Source organism: Taeniopygia guttata, chromosome 9, assembly GCF_048771995.1.
Source record: "Taeniopygia guttata chromosome 9, bTaeGut7.mat, whole genome shotgun sequence".
Classification (NCBI taxonomy): Eukaryota; Metazoa; Chordata; class Aves; order Passeriformes; family Estrildidae; genus Taeniopygia; species Taeniopygia guttata.
In genome coordinates this window covers 20,483,587-20,506,004 of record NC_133034.1, presented here as the reverse complement: position 1 = coordinate 20,506,004, position 22,418 = coordinate 20,483,587, and the positions used below count along the sequence as shown (strand labels likewise).

The following is a 22,418-nucleotide window of genomic DNA, read 5'->3' as shown; positions in this document are numbered from 1 at the left end:
TCATCTGGTGTTCTAAGCCTTTAAGCCCAAGTCACTTCAAGCTGACTACTGTGTTACATGACTATTAACTCGAGTATCTGATTTGAGAGTATGGGTATTGCCAGAAGTTAATTTTCTGTGTCTTTATTGTCAGTTAGAGGTTGGATAGCTGATGTTGATTAAGGAAAAACAGTGAAGTCAGTTGTCTTCAAAAGGATTTATCTTCTTTTTGTCTGAGAAGGGCCTAAAGGAACAAACATCTGAAGTGTTGTAGGAAAAGGAAAGGAAATCAGTTTTTGACTTTAAAATGTCTCTCAAAAAAAAAAAAAAAGAGTAAATTAGCTCTAGAATGGTTGTAGGTGAGAAACAGCAGCAAGAAGTAACTTACATAGTTTAAGTTAAATTTAAGCTGCTTAATCAACATAGATGGTTTGAGCTGTTTTCACTTCTTTTAAAAAGACCCTTTGGTCTTTGGGAATCCTTTGGACTATTTTTTAAATGATTTTTTTGAATTCTAAAATAATATCTGTGGATTTATTGAACAAACAGTTCATTTACATGGCATTAATAATAATTTAAAAATACAGTAACTTACATTAGAAGAGCAAAGATAATTACGTGATAAAAATCAAAATATTAACATTCTGGGACCGATTGTTGCAAAGTCATGTGCCAGGGTTTATTTTTAATTTACTGCTTGGTTTGCAGTTTCCTTACTGGTTTCTTCAAGCAAAACCAGAATTGTCATAGAGAAGACACATGTGTTGATAACTGAAGAGGTTTTGTCTGAATTAAAAATAGAATAACTATTGTTAATTAATTTCTTAAACAAACACTAGCAGTTCACTTGCTTTTTTATAAATACCAATGAAGACTAGTGAATTAAAATACGTTGTATTTGATTTTAAGAACATTTTGAAGTAAATTTACCATATGAACCAGTAAATGAGCCCTGACGAACAGTAAGCATGTGTTGTTTGTGTTTCACGACATAATTCTGTCCACCTGAGGAGACAAAACCTGGGCAGAAACTGTTAGAAATAGATCCATGGGAGGAGAATGGCCTGGCACATAGAGAGCAAAATGACCTGTGGATTATTTTAATTGTGGTCTGTGGCAGCTGGGATATTCCATGGGAGGAATTCTGTCCCAGAGATGCTTCAAGCACAGTTCTGCTGCAGGGGTGGAGCATTCAGGGATGGAGGAGAATCCCCTGCAGGTCTGGGGGCAGCCACTGCTGATTGCCACACTGCTGCTGCTTTTGGAGTTCAAGCAGTTTAAGACATTTTCATTTCTCTTGGATGGAAGCTATGACATTTCAGATGAGCTGGATGTTCACACAGTCTGGTTTCATGCCAGTGAAACATTTGGAAGGTGTCAGCAGCTCCCCATGGTTGTTTGTTTGGTTTCCACTGTCCCAAACTGCAGGAACTCTTGTAGTTACTGTGCCCCACATTCTTTTAACTCAGATATTTGCTCTGCTCTGGCTTTATTCTGTGCTACAGTCTCAATTGGCAGTACTGGCAAGTTCCTTACATTTTAGCAGCTTTTCAAATAGTTCTGCCTTTGTATTTGCACCATTTCCTCATCTGCTGCCAGCTAAGCCAAAAACCCTGGCTCTGTTGGCCAGGGTTCACAAGAGCATCACCAAAGGCTGGGCTGGCAAAGCTGTGGGAAGGGCTGACTGCTCCCATCTGATTTAGCACAGGGGCTTTTCTCCAGAGCAAAATGTAATATAAACCAGATATAATGTTTTGAATGTTATTGATAGATTGACCTAGGTGAAGGATTAGGTGAGAAAAACCTATGAAGTTTAAGGAAAATTTTGTTATCACAGACTCATGTAAATCCTACTCTTATAAATTTTATTTTTCCGTTGTATTCTGGCAGCAATTTTTGTGTGAATTCAATGATCTTTTAATTCAAGGGGTAGAGATCTCTTTTGAGATTCCATCTTAGAATCATGCTGCTAAAATAGGTCTAAGAAAATAATGTCATATTTCGTGTTTAATCTCTGGTTCCTATTCAGGTTGGGGGTTTTTTTTAACCTCATTTTAAATTCTTTTTTTTTTAAATGTATGTGGAATTTATGTCTTCAGCCCATATGTTTCTTGGCTGGGTAAATAAGTTCAACTTTTTTTTTTTTTTTCATCTTTTAACAGGAAAAAAAACAATCAGTCTGAACATTCAGTCTGTCACAACTTACAGGACAATTTCTAATGTCATTGGATATCTAAAAGGAGCTGTGTTTCCTGGTAAGTATCCCTTTGTCATTTGTATTGATTTTTTGTTTCATGGTAGGTGGGAGTCATAGCTGGGATCAGGATCCTATTTTGCCAGATAATTCACTAATAGAGAGGAAAGAAAAAGACTTTTGTACTCATTTTGTGATTCATGACAAGACAGAATATGTGAGGTTTAAACTGAGAATGATCTGAAGGGGATATTGTAGTTACAAAAAGTGTATTTTTACACAAGCAGCAGGTGTTGCACATGGACCACAGAGAGTATCAGTAGTTTGTACCAAGTAACTGTTTAATGATTTTAATTTTAATATGGTTTTAACACTTGCTGCAGCCCTATTGTGTGTGTGTTAATAATACCCTAAACTAGTTTTATGCAATTTTATGAATAATAATTACTGTTCTCTATATCTGATAATTGAACAATAAACTCTAAATGCAACTGGGACATAAACACAACCTCCCTCTGTCCTTTGATTCTGTACATAAATAATGTTGTCATCAGGATATAAGATAATTTGCAGATTATTTTGTTAGTTAGTGAATTTACTTAAAAGGTGAAGGGTTTCTACCACATGAATGAATGCTGTTGCTGGTTACTTAAATAGTGCAAAAATTCCTAGTGTGCAGATCATCATCAAAACATCATCATGCTTGCTTTAATATTCCTTTATTAGGTTGTGAAGAAAGGATGGAAATTTACAGTCCCTTAGGAGGTGGGACAGTCATTTCATATTTTAACTAATAGAATGAAGGAGGTGGAAAAAATTTTAATGCTGTAGGTGAAATAACTACTCAGTTCTGTGCATGCAGAACTGTGCACTTCTCACCAGACTTTTGGTTTGTTTAAAGCAACAGAGGAAACAATTAGCACAGTGAATTTAATTTCTATGAAGGATTTAATTTCCTTCATGAATTTGAAGTTACCAGTCTGCTATTATTAATGTTTTGCAAATAGCTGTCATAGAGTTGGAAAGGCAGAAACTGCCACGTTTAGACATTCTGTCTTCTGAATTGTGCAACAGAGGCAAGAAAAAGAGTAAAAAGTGCTTCAGTTGCTGTTTAACACGTCTTCTTTCTCCTCTATACCGGAATCTTTCATCTTATTATTACATTTTTAATCAGAAACTACTTTTCGAAGGTTTGCCAATATATGCTGAACTTTAGGTATCTAAGGATATATAAATAGGTGAAGTCAGTAGCAGTACCCAGTTTGTCCCATGGATGTCTGGCTCAACAAGAGCCATAACAACTGTCTTCTACTATAGGCACAAGTGAAATGTCTAATGCCCTGTAATATTTTGTAGACAATCAATCTTAAACCTTTTTTCCTTTCTCTACCTGGTTGACACTACAGTTGTTCCTCCTCAACTGCTCTGAATCTTGATATTTTCATGGCATTGATTCTTTGTAATTTTGATGGGGTTTTGCTCATTTCATACACATGAAATATTCACCTTTATATTCACAGAAGTGCAGAAAGAAGGCAAAATTTATCTGTAGTGCTTAATGAAAGACTGCAGAGCATCACCATAGGTGGAATTTATTTCTTTTTTCTTAAAGACCACCAAACACACACACACAGACAAGCACATCTCTCTGATGCTAACCTTAGCTGGCATTTGATCTGAGGAGTAAGAACGAGCATCTGAAGTGTAACTAAGATGTTAAAATCATTAGGAGTAGATTAAATGTGATAGTTGGGAGCATTTTAAAACCCAAAAAACGTAACATTGATTTTAAAGCTCTATTAGACATGGTTGAAGATGGGATGTATAACAAGAAAAGACAGGATAAAGAGACTTTAATGATGGATCCCTGTTGTCCAGCCCATCACTAACCTGAACACTCTCCTGTCTTATCACCTTCAAGGGTATCTGATGGATATTTTTTTCTCTATTTACAGCCCTTTATCTTTTTTTCATTTTTGCCATGTGATTCTGATTGAGGACAGGTGCTGCCTCTGTAAGCGTGACCATCCTTTCTCCTCTGCTTTTCCTGTAGTCATTTGCTTTAGGGTACTGCCTTTATTTGAGGGAGAGATGTGCAAAGATGAAGAATTTCAAAGGAGGCACCAGCTGTTATGTTTTGCCACTGCTCATTCAGCTGGCATCTCCAGCAGTAAGTTGTTGCCTCCTTCTCAATCAAATTATCCTGCATTATTTTAATAAGGTGTCTCTCCTTCACATGGTCTGTTCATAGGCTAAACAGAAATTATTATACATTGATCCTGCCTGATCGCCCTGTGTTAGTGGCACTTCCATTAATGACCTAGAGGCATGTAAGGGCATTCATTTTGGTTCCTAATTCCTGTCATTTAATTAAGCATATCAAGGTGCAACACACAAGTTGCAAAATTATATGATTTAGATTTCATCTTGTTACATTAAATTATTATGTAAATCTAGGTTGACACTTTGCATCTCTGTTTTTAGAAAGAAATTTTCGTTTCCATACCTACCCACCCCCAAAGTTGATTGAAAAGATTGTATTACAGGTACATTAAAAAATCATCTCTTTGTAAAGCATTTTGGATTCCTTATTAAATAACATGTTCAAATATTTTGTTGAACAAGGCTGGTGAAACTCCAGTTTGCTAGAGAATGCTTTTATAATCAAAGTGTTCCATTAATATTGTTCCTAGGCAGCAGCTACTGCAAAACATACTGGGTAGGTATTTTAATTTTATAAGCAAATACAAAATGTGGGCAATGTGCAGCAATCTGTTGCTGCATTTTGATCAGCTGACGGCAAGTGAATGATTTCACTTGGTGGAAGAAAGAAAAAGACAATTTTTCCACTTTCTGGAACCCAAATGACACTCAGGGATTGCTGTGGGTGTGGCATCACTGTTCCTCACTGTTGAAAACTGTTTTTCTATTGTCTTTTGGTATCCTGAAATAGGGAAAAAACACCTTCAAAAGTCTAGGTCTGGGCTAGAAGGAGACTTTACAAAATATCAGAGCAAAACCAGCAAACAATCCTTCAAAGAGGGTTGTGAATTCGTCTCACATAGAATGTCTAATAGTTTAATAGCTCATTCAGAATAACTCTGCTTGGACTTCTTCACAGGCCTCAGTCACACCAGTTAGTCATGCAATTTGATAACACATCATCAGTTCTGGAGGGTTTTTTTCCCTTGTGTGTGGTATTAGGGTTATATATAATGCCTGGAGAGATGAAGATTTAATTTCATTTCTCGGAAAAAAAAAAAAGTGTTTATTTTTGGTTTTTTTTTCATGAGTAACTGTAAGCATATTCTTTATTTCAGGTTGAAACTTCTTGCTTTTCTTTCTATAAAATGCATTCTTCCAGCATTAACACAGCTCTTAGGTGTCACTTACCATATCTGTATCATTCATTATCTTATCCCTCTGTCATGTCTCCTCTCCAAACTTGCAGTCCAGGTATTTTAATGTCTCCTTCCACATAAGGCTAAGTCCTGATCATCTCTAATCTGCTTGCCAGCTGCTCCACTGCTGTTTCTGCCATGTCTTTTTTGAGATAGGGAGGTGAGCACTGAACACAGTCTTCCAGGTGAGGGAGTACTAATATTTGTGTATTTTCTTTGTTTCCCACTGCACTGCCACACCTTTTGTTTTCTTTCTTTTTTTTTTTTTAATTTATTTTTGTTGTTGTTGTTGTTTATTTCATTTTTTTGGGTGATGATGTGTATTGAGGATCGTTTCCTGCTTATTATTTTGAGGTTTTTTTCATAACACTCTACTGTGAGCATGTGAACTAATTCTGACTGTAAAATGGTCTATATCAGATCTACAAGGAGAGCAATAAGCAAACAAGGAAGGCAAGGGCATGGGGATTAATTTAGAAAACTGTATACATGTTTTCATTTACTAGTTAATTTTTAAGTAGTACTCACAGTTTTGTGTATAATTGTATGATTGTCTTGCATGTCATCATATACTTTTTTGTTGACAGCTTTGTGTTGCATTAAGGACATTACACACTAATAGAGTTCATTTTTAGGGTTGTTTAGAATTCTTTTAATCTGAATATTCAGGAAAACAAGAGTTTGTTTTATGGGTTTTTTTTTTAATTCCTCATTTCAGACAGATACGTCATCATTGGCAGCCACCACAGCAGTTTGAAGGGTTATGGTGGGCAAGGCTGGGCCAGCAGCACTGCAGTGATCACAGCCCTGCTCCAAGCCCTGGTGCCAGAGCTGAAGAGGGGCTGGAGGCCGGACAGGACCCTGCTCTTCTGCTCGTGGGGAGGAACAGCCCTGGGGAACGTCGGCTCCTACGAGTGGGCTGAGGTAAAACTGCTCTGTGAGGATTCACTGCAGGGAGGGCTCCTTCTGCTGAAAGCTTGGATGTGGGAACCCAGCACATCCCTCGGGCTGCCTCCAGACCTTGGCAGGGGGCTCAGAGACCTTGGCACAAAGTCAAAAATACTATGGCTTCAATTTCAGCCCGTGGAAAAAGCTGCCAACTTTGTATGAGGAATTACAAGCCACAAGGGTTTGAGTAGTGTGACAGTTAAATTAACACAGGGTGGAAAAGTAGAATTTTGGGACTTTTTAGAATGGGGTTCAAGGGGACAAGATGGAGGAATTTGGGTGTGTCCTGACCTTCTTCTCCTTCTCCTTGCCCTCCATGTCTTGCTGTGATGGTGACACTTTTCTGTTGGTTTAAGGTAGAGACACACTGTCTCACATAAATGATAGATATTGGCACATTATTGTAAACATGGTACATGTAGCTTTTGGTATAAAATGTAAACGCTGCCCAAGAGAGCAGACAGAATGCCATGGCCAAGCTGCTGGACAGAGCTCAGCAGGGCAGAGAAAGAATGTTCTGGATAAGGGAAAATAAACACCCTTGAGAAGCCGACCCTGCACATTTCAGACTCCTTTTGCTGCACAGGCTGGGAAATGGGGACTTTTACACTTTTGGGGTCATCTCGACACCCAGACCCCGAGACTTGGAAACAATATGAAATTGCCACATGGAAATTGTGGCTCTTTAACTGCTCTTTGAGATCTGTCTGTGTTCATTCATGCACTGCGCAGCAAATCCAGGGAAAACATCCATTGAGGCCATTCCTGGGATAATGAGGTGCCAGGATGTTGCCATGGCTGTGGAGGTTGCATATGCAGCACCTTTGGGAGCTGCTTTCCCTCCCTGGTTCAGCACAGCTTTTTAAAAGGGCATTGCCAGGGTTTGACAGGGGGAGGAAAACCTCAAAAAACGATGTAGGCACAGAAAGAGCTTAGAGAGCTTTTTCACTTTCTTGAGGGTTTAATATTTAATAATTTTTCATCGATAGGCTTAGTGTGAGATGAAGTGAATCAAGAGAGAAAGAAGACAACCATGCTATGGTTTGCATGAATTAATTAAACCTTGCAGTGTCTCCATGGCTAGTGCTGATTCACTTCTCACAGATTTGTGCTGAGGAATTGGATACAATCCCAAACAGACAATTCTTTGGGCTCTTACTTTCAGCAGAAAGAAATCAGCTGGTTGAAAGAAAGTACCTCAAAAAGTATTGATGATCATACATGGCTAAAGTAGACTTCAGGTCATAAAATAAAGGAGTTGCTACTCCTCTAGGCAGAGAATTTCATGGCTGCTTTTCCAACTCTAATGGTTCAATGAATTAAAACAGTAGATAAAATAAAGAGTTAATTGCTTTTTACCGTGCATAAGAAGCAGCCAACCCTCATTGAAATTTCATACTTCCAACATGATTATTCTTCAGAAACAAGAGGGGGTGAAAAAATCAAATTGAAAAGATCCAGGCTGGAAGCAAAATTTGTTTAGTTCCACTTCAAGTCAGCTTTGCATCAGATGTAATTGCGTTACACCCCTTCTGTTCAATATAAAGAGCCACTTCATGCAAAGAGGAACTCATTACTGAGAAGGCAAAGGGGATCCTTTCAAAACAGAGATAATAATTGAAACGGTTTGTACATGCTATTTTTATAGTCTAAAAAATAATAAAATGAAAACACTGGGAAAGTTATGCAATTCAAATCTGAATTGGGTCTCTTAATATTTGAGTCCGTTTAACTTTTGATAATGATTGCTTTTGAAGTTTGTCTTCTGTAAGGCATAAGTTTAAAAGGCCATCATGTTGTTTCACAGTGTGTAATGTTTTCATTTTTGGCCTTACAAGTGTACTAATTTTTAATTCCTCACAGACCTGTTTGCATTTTCTTTAGATGATGTGTGAAATAGAATTATGACTTCTGCTATGTAGAGAAATAGCACGGAGATATCCTTTGAAGTTCACAAGAGCACATTGTGAGAGGCAGTAGTTAACTAATACTTGGGGAATCACAGAGGATGGAAATGTAGGGTGCAGTTTTCCCCTAGAAGCAACCAAAAGGACAAAACCAGCCTTAATTATAATGATGCAGAGTAGTAACCATTTTTCTGCTTGTGTTGTAGGATCTCAGGAGCGTTCTTCAAAGAAATGCTGTGGCCTACATCAGCCTCCATAATCCAGTCACAGGCAACTCAACTTTGCGGCCTGTGGCATCCCCTTCTCTTCAGCAGCTGGCAGCAGAGGTTAGAAATAATATTTGGTTTCACTTGTGGTTTATGAGGTTACATGGTTAGCATGCTTAAGATCAGTTGACATTACACAGCAATCAGTGGTTATATTGTTTAAGAATTTTAACCTCACAAACACACATGAACTGTTTTTTGTTTTTTTACAGTGAACAGGTTAAAATTTCAAAGACTAGTTTAGGAGGTTGGAAGGGATAACTTGTTTCATCTGTTTGTTAGACAAACTCTGACCATACTTGCATACCCTACAGCTTTTTTACCTTTTGGCAGCTTTAAAGTAACCTATTTGTTATTCTTCAGCACAGAGCACATTTTTCTCATCCTAATCAAGCCTTTCCAGACTGTTTCTCAATTTGCATTTAAACCTGTATATTTACCAGATGTAACATGACACAGAGGGGGAGTGTTACTCCTACCATAATAAATACTGTCTGAAGTGAGTATGTCAGGTTCAGTGCTCAGCCATGCCTGTGCAGCTCATCTGGAGCCAGAATATTCCATGGGTGCTCTGGTGTAAGGGCACGTATGCCTTCAACTAATGACTCCACTGCTGTTCCTGGGCTTTCTGAATTTATCAATATTTTACATGAATGGAGAATAGTGTAAGGCACGTTCTAAATTCAATCACTTTGAATTGGTATGCATAAAATGGAGTTTGATTTCACTTTAATAAATTATGGTTTTTAGATGTTTTTTCTGTATGTTTGCCAAATTAATACTTATTCTGATGTTTCTTTGACTTGCCTCTGAAGTATTTGGTAAAAAACACTCCTCAGAGCTGCATCTTGGATTAAATGCAGTTTAAGACTGATCTGGCTTGGCAATTCTTCAACTAAGTTAGTAAAATGATATCAATAAATTGCTTCTTAACAATGTCTTAACCATTTCTCCTGTTCACTGTTTAAGTGGTAATTTCCTCATGGAAAGAATCTGATTTATGCTCTGTAAGTATTATGAAAACTGTGATACAACATAGTTTCAGAGAAAAAAAGCTTCTATTTTGGAAAATAATTTATATTGTTGTATATGTGAGTCTGCAGGTATTATGGATATGTCAGCTCAAATTTTGCTATCAGTTTTAGCTATTGTACTTTCAAGAAACACTATCCTGAAAAGTTGCTAGCCTTATGCTCACCTAGTGGTGTTGGCAGTTCTACCTCCATTAAAACAAGTATTTGCCATTTAAGGGAGTAAGTTTATTATTATCCTTGAGCTATTTGGTTTTTCTCATTTTATTTATTTGACTCTACAATACAATCTATGGCAGTGATCTGAAAACTAAATTGTCTGGAGCTTTGCAGCAGTCTCTTTATTATCTATTTATCACATTAAGACTCAGTTCTTTCATCCTAATAAATGCCATATTAGTATGAATGTTACGTTCACGCCCTCTGTTTTGAAAAGGAAGCAAACTTCTGCTTTATTTCTGTGATGCTAAATAATATTTTGTAATTCTTGTAATAGCAGTTGTGTTCTGTTCAGCAGTATGGAAAGAGCCCCTCTTAGATGCCTTTCCTGGCACCTGTTAATCAATAAAACGTGACTAGAATGTCTTATTTTCTTTTTTTTTTTTTTTTTTTTTTTTTAGTCCTAGTAAACACTTTCCATCTCACTTCTGATTCTTTAATTTTGAGAGCGCATCCCTTCTGCATGTTTATCCTAAAGGCCCGTTTAAAAAGTAAAGGATAAAATTCCTGTGAGCATTTTAACTGTATGGCTTTCCTTCCTGTCAGATATTGTTATTTGTAATTAAAATAACTGTCATGCAGTTTGTGACATTAGAAAGATTTATAGGAATTAGTGCTTCCAAATGCTGGCTAGATTTCTGAATTCATACCAAATTACTGACAGTGATGGAGCAGCCCAGCACAGATCCTCATTTGTTCCCATGGGTGCTCGCAGTTTACCATGTGTCCAGAAGATTTTCTCTGGAAGACTGATCTGCTTATAAAGAATATTGATGTTACTGCCAGTACTTGCCAGGAAGACAATGTAATTACAGATTACCTGTAAGTTATGACACTGCAAATGGGGTGAGATGTGACTTTTTGGAGCTTATCTCATCTTGAAGAAATTGGGAATCTATTCACATGAGACTCTTGCTACCATGTGCAAGGTACTAAGAAGAGTTTTAAAATTCCAATGAGAGAAAATGATCATTTTAATTTGTGTGAGCGCTGAATATAGGTTAGAACAGAAAAGAAAGTGAAACAGGAATTTAGAATTAAGGATATCAGTTCATTTTAAAATGAAAAGATAGATTAGCCTGTCTTGTTTAGTTAGAAGAAGTTTTCCATAATTTGTGAATATGTGGAAGATCCTGAACGATTCCTTTGGATTCAATGGTAGAACTCATAATTTAATCCCATTTTTAGCTCAGCAAAAGAAGCTGTCATGCATTATTTTTCCTTCTACTGCTAAACACTGTTGTAACATTGTTTGGGGGTAAGGGAGACTAAAATCTTACAAGTTTTTGGGTTTTGTTCGGTGCTTACTGTAGTGCTAAAGTTGTGTGTGAAAGAGAGGGAGAGTGTATTCGTAGGGAAAATTAATTTATGTTAGAAAAGCCTACAGATTGTAAGTGTTAGGATTGTAAGGATAACAATGAAAAGCTGTAGTTTATCCTGTGAAAGAGAACTGAAGTAATAATCACACTAAGTGCAGAGCACTCTGAGCATGCTGCAAGGAACATAATTTAAAGAGAAATGTGGGGAAATATGGGCCAATGCACACAGCAATGTTAACTTTCTGTCTTGTTTTGGGTTCTTTCCTAAAATAAAATTTTGGCCAGTTGCTAATCACAGCAGCTTCCTTTAACTTATGGGAAAATTATGAAAGAAGTTTTAGCTGAAATGTTGGTTGTGTGGATATTCTAAAGTCAACAATGAAAAGAAAAATTGGGAAACTTAGTAATTTGCCTGCTGTGTGAGGTCTGGCAATCAGAGAATAGAATAAGTGCTTGGCTAATTAACAGAGACCATGTTTCTTAAAGAATGTTTTGTATAAAGGGATTATATCTTCATATTAGTTGCAGGTTTCAAAATGGAGCTACGTAAGCAGTCTGAAAATAATAATTTTATATGCCTGTCTGTGGGATTCCAGTTGAAACACGAAATTACACGAAGAAGCAAATTTAAATATTTGGATTAATTAAGCAAAGAGGAACTCAAAACAGTTCTGAGACCTTGACATATTTAATTCAAATATTTTTTATATATCTAATTAGTGTCCACATCAACAAGAGGGAAGTACTGCCAAGTTATATTTTTGTCTACTGTTATTTTGTACAGAAAATGATGGTTAATTCGCTTGCTCAGTTGGTGAATCAGCATTTGTTGGCAGAGTGTCATTGGTAAATTGGGTTTGTTCAAGGCTGGGATTTATTCTCTGTAAACAAGGCTGTTAATGATTTTTTCTATAATGGACATGTCACAAAGAAAAAAAAAAGTTATTATGAAACATAAATTCATTGCTGTTGTCTTTTAACTGATTGTGTGACCATCAGACTCCAGATCTGCTGTTACTGCTGAGCCCAACAGAACTCACTGCTCCTGTCTCCCCAGGAAAGGAGTGATTTAAAGCTATTGATGAGTGAGTTGATCATTAAAAATGACTATGCCAAGTATTGTTCCATGCTATTTATCAGTATTTGTTTCTACTGATGGAGTAAAAGGCATAAAACATCTCTACATTTAAAGGTGGTGTTATTGACAGAAAGCTCTTTTTTCTTTATGAAGCAGAGCCAAAGATAAACTTCTGCATAGATGTTACTATCATTATTTCTTGATTTAAAAAAACCTAAAATCTTGCATTAATGTCAGCATCGATTCTCTTCTTCCAGCTTCTATGTTTTTCTCATTTTTTAATACTGTCAGCATTAATAGTGAATCTCCTAATGTCATATATCAGTAGTTGTAAATAAGAAAAAAAAAATACTATTTTAATTGCTTGTTCTATGCCTTATAACAGAAGACTGTTGCTTCCCCATGAGCTTTCAGTTTTTACCTGTTATCACTTTTCATGTTAGATTTGATTGCTGGTTTTGTTTTTATATTTGTGTTGAGAACAAAAGAAAATCTCTTTGAGACTACAAAGTTTCTGCTGTGAACTTCTATCTCGGGAATTCCTAACTGTGTTAGAATGATGCTGTTAATATAATTGGCAATACTTCATTGCCAACGCTATTAAATTAATTAAGATGCTGCTTCTCCAATGTGAAAAGTTTCATTTAATGGTGGATTTGATTTGCAGGAGGGTTTTTTCTGTATCTTCTAACCACTTTTTTCTTTTGATAAAATGCTGCTTTGTCCACTGTTACATATTTTTTCACTCTTCCAAACTGAATAATTTTAATACATAAATGCAGATTCAGACAGTGAATAATTTAACCTACTCATATATTTTGATGTTATAAAAATAATATTACTGTTAAACTTAGAGAAAAGAGTTTGTTAGCAAAATATAATGTAATAATGAACCTGTTTTTCAGCTGTGATCTTACTGGGAGCAATTATTTTGTTCCTGGTGACTCAAGCTTTCTGCTTCCATGTCTTTCCCTGTATTTACATAGATTTCTAATAGAGGTGTAAATTATATATATATTCAGAAAGGGTTTCTTGGTTTGAAATGTAAATGTCTATGTCAATAGCCATTGTGGATGAAACGGAATAAATCTGAACATTTTATTATGTTTAGGTGTAGTGCTGGAGTAGGGAAGTAATTCCTTTTCTGCTGCAAAAATGGGGTTTGGTTCAAGTTTTCTATTGTTCAATCTAATTAATATTGTCTCATATAATGAGCTGTACCATGTAAGGGAACTGTTTTTCCCTTCCAGACGCTTTAGCCAGACTACAGTATTAGAAAAAATAAATTCACTTCTGTCAAAATACTCTTTTGTTTAGTTTCATCTTGATTATTTCCCTTTAGAACTGACTTTTTCATGATAATAGGAAGATGTTTTCTTAGCGATAGAAAAACCTTTCATGTAGAGAGTTTAAAAGTAAACTTTTAGTTCTTACAAAAGAAGATAGATTGAGCGCTCTGGATATTTTAAAGTTTCTACATAAACAGAAATCATTGAAAAGTTTCTCTTGATGTTTCTCTCATCATTATTAACTATGTTGCTGAATGAAATTAAATTGACTCAATAGGTAAAAGCTGTACTACACAAACAGCCCATGGGAAAGAAATGCACATGCAAAAATTAGGTGTATGGCCAAATAACCAGAAAGAGAGCAAGCATCTTTAAATCAGCATTGGTAAGAAATTAGTGTAAACTGAAATGAGACTTCAGACTCTGTAATGTTTTTTGGTCCAAAACAGCTGCAGCCATGAGCTTTAGTTCTGCATGTGTCAGAAAAAAAAAATCAAAATTTTGCCCCCCCCCCCTTTAATTTCAGTGTTGACACAATATCAGTTCTTACATGTGAAAAAAAAAAAAAAATCTCAATTGCTTTAAGGCTGTTAATTGAACTCCCATGTCTCTTGTTTAGGCATACCTGTACAAGAAATATTCACATTTAGGAAGGGAAAAAAAAAATAAATCCCCAAACACCTCACCTGGTTAATGTCAGTCATCAAAAGGAAAAAAAAAAATCTTCAGATTTTAACTTAGGTATATTTACTGTCAAGAAGTTAGAATTCCTTTGATGAATTCTTTGAAATCAGGTATGAGGAAAATCATTCCAAATCCATTTAAAATTGTGATAGTTTAAATAATCACAAGCATAAACTATTTTGGGGTTGCTTGTTTGTTCATTCTTCATCTGTTTACCACAAGCAGATTCTGGTGATGGTGTCTTGTCTAGTATTAAAAAAAAAAAAGACTAAACAGAGCTAGAATGGAGATTTTTGGGACACCATAAACAGGGAATGTGAAATTTCAAAAGCAGTTTCAAGCCAATTGTATATATGTGAAAACTACCTGTATTTTCCAAATTATTCCTGAGGTTTTAATTAGTAATGTAGTTGAGATGCATTTTTATTTATTGAGTCAAAGAGCCACAATTCCCGCAGTATTACTCCTTGAACTGCACACAGAATGGGACTTCACTGAATTTAACAGAGAAACTGGGACTTCACTGAATAGAGCACAGAAAATTTTACAGCAGATAATCTCAGATGTCAGCAAAAGCCAAAATGCAAGAAATAGTTTTCTTGGAGGTTCTGCAAAAAGCTTTCTTTTGGCAGCTAAAGGTCACACAGCTCCAACCTTTGTCTCCTGGCAGAGCATTGAAAGGGATTTCAAAACCAGTTTTGTAGCGTTCTATTTTAACACTTTAAATGCTTTAAATTTTCTTTCGAAAGGAGGTTTAGGAGAGCTGCTGACTCCTCTGCTTTGTAACACAACATCCTTGTCTTGGTTAGATAATTAATGTGTCATTACTTAGAAAAGGCTCAATATTCTCTCTTCAATGGGTAATTCAGCACTAGAAGGGAGACTTCTAAAAATAAACACCACCCAAAAAAATAAAATTGGGAACTAGCTTCCTCTCAGTTTTAACCTGAGAATAATAACTTTTAATGTTAGTTCTAAATGTTTTTAAAAAGCTGCACATCCAGCTCTAATTTATTGCTATTGATTTTTTTCATAGGCTTTTGAGCACTCCTAGACAACTGTTGTGTTCTGTGTCTGAATGGAAAAGGAAAGCAATATTTAATATTAAGATTAATAAACACCTTGTGGGCTTGTGAGGCCAGAGATGTAAGTGATCTTCTTGACATTTAATACATTACCAGTGACAAAGACGAGTTTTCAGTTTCTGCAGTTCTGGCTAACTAAAAGATTCAAAATTACCTACTAATTCTGCAATTTGAAATCTACAAATATCTCCAAAAAATTGTGGAAAAGTTACCCTTAGTTTATTCACATTTTCTACTACTGTTAATTATTTAATTAATATCTGAAATCACACAATACTCAAAAGCTTGTATTTAGTTACCTTTTAGTTTTAAAGTTTCTCTCATGAAATGACAAGTGACCAGTGTACTTTTTAAAATCCTGTAAGTTTAGCAAGTTTCTATATCATATTATTATTATTATTTATTTTAAAAAACCTAACGACGTTGAAATTCGGTAGAAAAGTTGGAATGTAGGCTACTAGGCAACCTAAAAAATTAAAACAAATACTTGAAAATTCAGTAGAAAAGTTGGAATGTAGGCTACTAGGCAACCTAAAAAATTAGAACAGAAATACTTTAAGCTGGTATTTTTTCTTTCAAGTTGGGACTAGGATGAAGGGATGGGTGTTTAAGGTCATTTTAACTCTGAAATATAAACTTATACTGTAGCAAGTAATAACTTTTGAAGAAAAGAGAATAAAATGTTATATGGTATAGGCTGATGTGGTAGGTAGAGTACATGAACGCTGTAGCAGTATGATGTTTTTTAATTTCTGTCTTTCATGCTAATTACAAAGCATCATATTTGCTTTTAAATTCATTATTTTAAAAAAATCTTCTCTTGTGTGTTGTATTTTATTTCTCTCATTTAGTCTGTTGCATTTGGCCTGCTTATCAAGCTTTGTGTAATGATTAGATTTTTATTTTAAATAAGTAGCAGTAGTTATTTGTAGCTGTCAGTCAAAATATTTAATTAATTCCAAACACCACAAAAGTATCACAAATCTTATTTACAAAATATGATCAACTAAGCTTGTAAAACATTTACTTGCACAGCTAAAATGGAACTGAATGCTCAGAATTGAGGGTGCTTTGGAACCAATTGTATTGGAGTCAATTTTTCTTTGAGACTGGAGAATCGGGATGAACAAAAAAAATTACATAAAATCTTTTTCTCCCTTTAAATGAATGGATCATTGGTATAAATTAAGCAAACATGCAGTTTTCTTGGTTTGGGTTGTTTGGGTTTTAGGTTGCCTTTTTTTTTTTAAAAAAGGAAATAAGAATTATATTTCATAAATGCCAAATAGGAGGTGTAATGAGGTAGAATGTACATACAAATGAATATGTAAAGAACCTTTCATGACACAAAACCAAAACTTACAAGGGCTTCAAGCAATCCTTTGATCCAACTCCTCACTCTACTGCAAAAATAAATTTCTCCAATGTGTTTCAGCTTCCAGCCCACAAGATGATAAAACTTACTCAGATGATCTGTGCTTGGCTTCTATCACGGTGCTTCTATCACAATAATTTGGAACTGTTTTAATCATTTATTGAAGTGACCACAGTCAAAGAGCAATGTTTGTTTTCCCTTTTTTCCATTGGTGATCTTTATTCTTCTTTGCAGTCACCTTTTTGCATTTTGAACAAAAGCTATCATTATACACAAAAGAAAATTACACACTGTGCACTGAATATCAGCTTCAGAGAATTGATACATCTTCCTCAACATTAATCTGAAATTTGGTGTTTGAAATTCACTGATGTGTCTTAGACAAGCAAGGGAAGTGGATTTTGGATTAGTTTTTGCCATATGATTGACGTTTTTCAGATTAACTAATAGGAAATCATAAAAATTGGAGAAGATAATTCAGGTAATTTTCTGTCTTGCTATGTAAATATTGAATTTTTAAGTATGCACGAAATCTGTAATTGGAAGTTATTAAGGAGTTGTGGCATCCTGTCAGGGAAATGAAGAAAAAGCTTGAATTAATGATGTAAAGTCTCAAGATGCCATAAGGCAGCAGAGCCCAGGGTATCCAAAGGGTATCTTAGCTAAAATGAGCTGTGGGCTCTGAAATGTGGTGGCCAAGGGTGTTCCAGAAGCTCAAAGAGAAATAACATTGAATCAACATTACAAAAGAGAATTGCAATGACCTCTGTAACTGTAGATTGATTAATATTGATAATAACTCAAGATAAAATGAAGTGATAATTGATTTAAACAGGATTTAGAAGGAGGGTAATTAATGCCAATAAGACTTTTTTTTCACAGATCACATCTCTGTGTCATGAAAATAGTTTTTAATATTTGATGGAATTCCATTTTTTTGTAAAGATTGCAGCACAGACTTTTATGTAACATCTTCAGTGATACTCTGGAAATCACTATAAAAACAGTGGTTTAGGATAATTATTAATCACTAATTTCCAGTTTAGACAAAGTGACTGATATATTTTCACAATTGTTTCGTGTTAGTGGAGAACCAGCTTGGAATGGAGCTTTTTCTACCAACATTTTTCAGACAGAAGCACTAAATTCATTGCTAGTCAACACTTTCATTATTTATTGGATTGAAACTTGCCACTCACATGAAAAAAACTGATCTCAGTATAAGAATTTTCCCTTTTTTAAAAAGGATAAAGTAGACAATATAAATGTTGTATTTGGCTTCAGACTCACAATTCTTGACTGTGGCAGAAAGGATGTTATGAAATACATCTGAGTTCTTACATGTGATTTCTTATATAAATACCAACTATGGACAGTGAAACAACCAGGACAATGAAAATCATGTTCTGAAGCTTCCAGGCTGTTTAAAATTTGAAAATATATGTGTTTGTGTGTGTGTTTGTGCAAATGCACACTTGATTTTGTATCTATGAATAAAACTTGTGAGCTTAGGAAAACTATTCCCATCCATACAATTATTTGCCTATACAATTATAGCAGTGAGACCAGAGATACAAACTGTGGCAGGTGGAGTGCACAGAGAAAGATTTAATATTGAGGGGAAAATGAGTTCATGTTTATGGGATTCAATAGCTTTAGCCCATTAAAATATATTGGGTTGTGAAGTAAATTTTTTTCCACACTGCTGACTAGAATCTGCACCTTTGAAAATTCATGTAGATGCTGTATTATTTAGTATTCTCAGAAATATATATATATGTAGCATTCATTAGTCTTCCTTACCAGAGCAAATAGCTTTAGATTGCACTTTACAGGATTTGTCAATTCGTTTTCTCAATTTGTGCAGTGCAAATATTTCTCCCTTACAGACTGTGTATGCATTGTTTCAGAAAGTTAAATTTTTTTGCATCAAAATTAACTTCTAAGGATCAGAATTTGGAGGATGAAACCTAACTATAATGTTATAGATACTATACTTAGATTATATTGTGCAGTAATTAGAAGCTATCAGTTGTCTGTATTGTAGAACTCTGCTAATCAGTTCTGAAGCATTGATAATGAATACATTATCAGCCTTTCTTGATTTCCTTGCTTTCTATGAAAAAGCAATGACATAACCCTGAAAACTTGTTAATAAAACTCCACATTTCCTTAACAAAATTTAAATATATTTTCAGTCCAGTAGTACTTAACAGTACGTAGAAATTACAATATCTCTATTCAATGCTATGCTTAGATCTGAGATAATAATTCTAATTTTCAGAGCACAAAGAAACACATCATTTAGATGTATAATGAGTTTTGGGTGATTGCTGGCAACTTTGTGTTTTGTTGAAAATATTTTCAAAGTTCCTTGGACTAGGTCAGATTCATGTTAGAATGCATGTTTTAACCAGGTTCTGCTTGAAACCACATTTTATTCAGGTAGTTGAAGTTCTTCCCCCAAACCCTAATATTTCATAGTTCTTGAAACCAAGTTCAAGTGAGCTTCTATGGAAACTAGAAAGGAAAAGAAATTTGACCATATGGCTTTCCCTTCTCTAGGGTTTTCTCTTTTCTCCACTGCTATTGTTTTGTTGTATAGAGGCAAGGACACTTTCTTGTGGTTTAAGTAGATAAAAGTTGGAAGAATCCAGTCAGGAACCGAATATTACAGTACCCCACTGCTATAAAAATAAAATCATTTGACATCTTTTGGATCATTTAATTTATCTCTTAGTGGAGCCTGGAGACCTGCATTTGTGGTGCTGACACACTTTAATAAATCTATTTTCTGATTATCTTCCTGAAAAATTCAATTTCTACAGATACTTGATATCTTAAGTGCAAATACTGTTATTATACCATTCGCTGAATTCCCATTGAAGTCCAGAAGAGGGTTTTTATGTAAAAAATATGATGGTGTTTTATTGACCTTCATGGTCTGTATGCAGTGGTGGGAGTGACTTTCCATTTCAAAGACTGAAAAATAGGTTTTGTGTGTGGCTTCAAGGGGGTGATTTGTTCATACATAGTTGCTATTAAAAAGTTTCAGTGTCAAACTGCAGGTTTCAGGGCAAGGTAAAGCTTTGTCAGCAGTAAATTTCTCTGGCTTTGTTCCAGGCTGGAGCCATGAGGGAAGATGTGCCATAGTTTACCCATGTGTCAAGACAGTTCTTCAAAGAATCACCAATTTTCAGTGTTCTGTGCCATAAAAAAAGTTTCTTCATTTGTGTCTATTGCAACTGAAATTTGGTCTTTGATTACAGTAATAAAGTCAGAGAGTTTGATGGCAAATTTCTCCCCCACTTTAAGAAAGCTGGCTGTTGCACTGGCTGTACCATGGTTGTGTGTATGTGTGTCCCCTCTTAGCTGGATAATGTTGTGTTGGGGTCTGCCCTGCCTCTGTGTGCTTTGGTAGAGATGTGCAGGATGATTCCTTAGGATTCTTGGCTCCCTTGAAAGAGCTGATATTAGATATTGGGAATACATGTGGAGGAGCAGGGAATATGAGGCATGTAATATGCAGGACAAGGATAAATGATTTTCTTTTATTTTTTTCCTAGTGAAACACGTGGATTAAGTTGTGTTCATAACCAGCAGATTGAAGATCTCAGCATGATGGAAAAAACCCCTGCATGGGGAAAGGGTGGCAGACAGAGCTGACCTGGGCAGTGCATCTGCTTTTCTGGGTCAGCTTGATGATAAAGCTCATGAGGATGTCTGCTGAGCTGATTTGCACAATGGCAATGGTGTTGTTTGGGAAATGGTGCTAGCAAACATTTCTGGCAGAAATGCCACAGATCTGAGTTCTTCGTAGCTCAGAAATTATATGGGAATGCTGATGGTTGGGGGGAAATGTAAATTAGAGTAGTCACAAACTGTAGTAAAATAGAGTAGTTACAAACTGTAGTAAAATAGAGGAGTTACAAACTCGAGTAAAATAGAGTAGTTACAAACTGTAGTGTCCATGTTACACCCAGCTGTGGGCCTAATTTCTAACAGTGCTGTGATAGGAGCACAGATTTTGCTCTGTGTGTGGTGAGGTTTGAGTTTGTTTTGTTTTCAGAAGAAGGCTGGAGTTCTGGGGTAGTTTGAGCCCTTTGGTTCCCCTAATGAGAGCCACGGCTCCTGCAGGTGTGTGCTGTGAGTACTGAGGGGTACTGCTGGTCATTAAAACCCCATAAATTCACTTTCATGGTTTGCTTTAGCAGGTGAGCCTTAATTCACTTCTACTGGGAAGTGTGTCACGGAAGCTTTCTCTCCCAACTTTTTCTTTTTGTGTTCTTGTATTGGAGACCAGTGAGAAAAATGATGCTGCTCCAGCCTCCCAGTGACTGACCTGTTTGGGATACTTATGAGATCCTGAAATATAACTTTTCAAAGAATAAAGTGAGTGTACATATCTGTCCCCTTCAGAGTGATAAGTAACATCTTTCTTCTTCTTCTTTTTTTTTTTTTTTTTTTCCTGTGGGGTATGGAGAAGCAAGACTGTAATCTCACTGGCATGAATTATTTAATATCCATTTGGAGGGTTTGAATGATGAGTCCCAAAAATGAGTAGCACGGCAGAACCTGATCATCACAAAGTTAGACTAAACCAAAATGGGTTCACAGTCTTTCTGACTCTACATATTGCAAAATGAGAATGCCTTCAGGCATTTAAAATGCTTTACAAACCCTGGCTTGGAGTACAAAATATCAACCTTTTGAAAATCAGGCTTTGTTGTCAAATCCTTTTACCTAATTAAGCAGTGTTTTTATATTAGCAACAAACAACAGCACAAAACATTTGGGAAGTCATGCAGCTCTTATCAAGTCCCAGATTATTAGTGTTTTATATGAAACCAAATTAATTTGCATTTTATTAAACCTAGGTTTCACAGTGTCTCAGTATATCTGTGACAGATAACACTGACCAGTGTTCCTGATACTGAATAACAGCAAGAAAAAGCTTGAGTATCATTAAGTCCAGGAGATTCTTACTTTTTACATTATCAAAAAACCAGATTGATTGCATCCTTCAGTTACAAATGCAATCATTACATGGTCAAAAATAATTTCTATTCAAAATTAGATCAAAATGCATAAGCTGTAAAGGAAAAAGCATCTGAAGTTTTGAGTGTTGGGTGTGGAGACTGGTTCCCTCTTGATTCAGTATTTTCTGGGTTGTCCATCATAATGGAATACAATTTTAAGCAGTTTCCTGAAATTTACCATCAATAAATGTAACTCACTGAATAGTGAGGCTGTGGTCATGGAAATTCAGTCTTTAAATTCACTTTACCTGGAGTTTTGGAGAGTTTGCCTTTTTCCATGCTGATAAAAAAATATGGAAGAAGTTCTAATGCAGTATTTTCTGGGGTAAGTGGATACTTTGGAGAAACACAGCTACCAAAGGTGTGTGCAACAGTTTCTCAATTATTTTTTTTACACTTTATAACTCTATATTTTAAAGGTACTGAGATGCTTGGAACTGCTGATGGCATTCCCATTGCAGTCTTGCCACTTATATAATTCATGCTATGTAATTTTAGCTTTAAATATTTGATTGCTCTGAAATTCTCTTATCAAATGGGAACATACTTGCTTGATTTTTACCTTCCTTAAAAAAGCCATTAAAATTCCTAGCAGTTTGTGCTG

General features: G+C 35.6%; 1 protein-coding gene across 11 annotated transcripts in view; it reads left to right on the top strand.

Annotated features, from left to right (window-relative positions):
- The window catches only part of NAALADL2 (N-acetylated alpha-linked acidic dipeptidase like 2), a 412,338-nt gene that overhangs the window by 309,193 nt on the left and 80,727 nt on the right, over positions 1-22,418 (top strand). For all 11 annotated transcript variants that reach the window (XM_072933148.1, XM_072933147.1, XM_072933146.1 and 8 more), the window contains 3 exons: positions 2,142-2,234; positions 6,293-6,498; positions 8,636-8,755. In XM_072933148.1, coding sequence (XP_072789249.1) covers positions 2,142-2,234; positions 6,293-6,498; positions 8,636-8,755 — 419 coding nt within the window. The remainder of the gene's footprint in view (positions 1-2,141; positions 2,235-6,292; positions 6,499-8,635; positions 8,756-22,418) is intronic.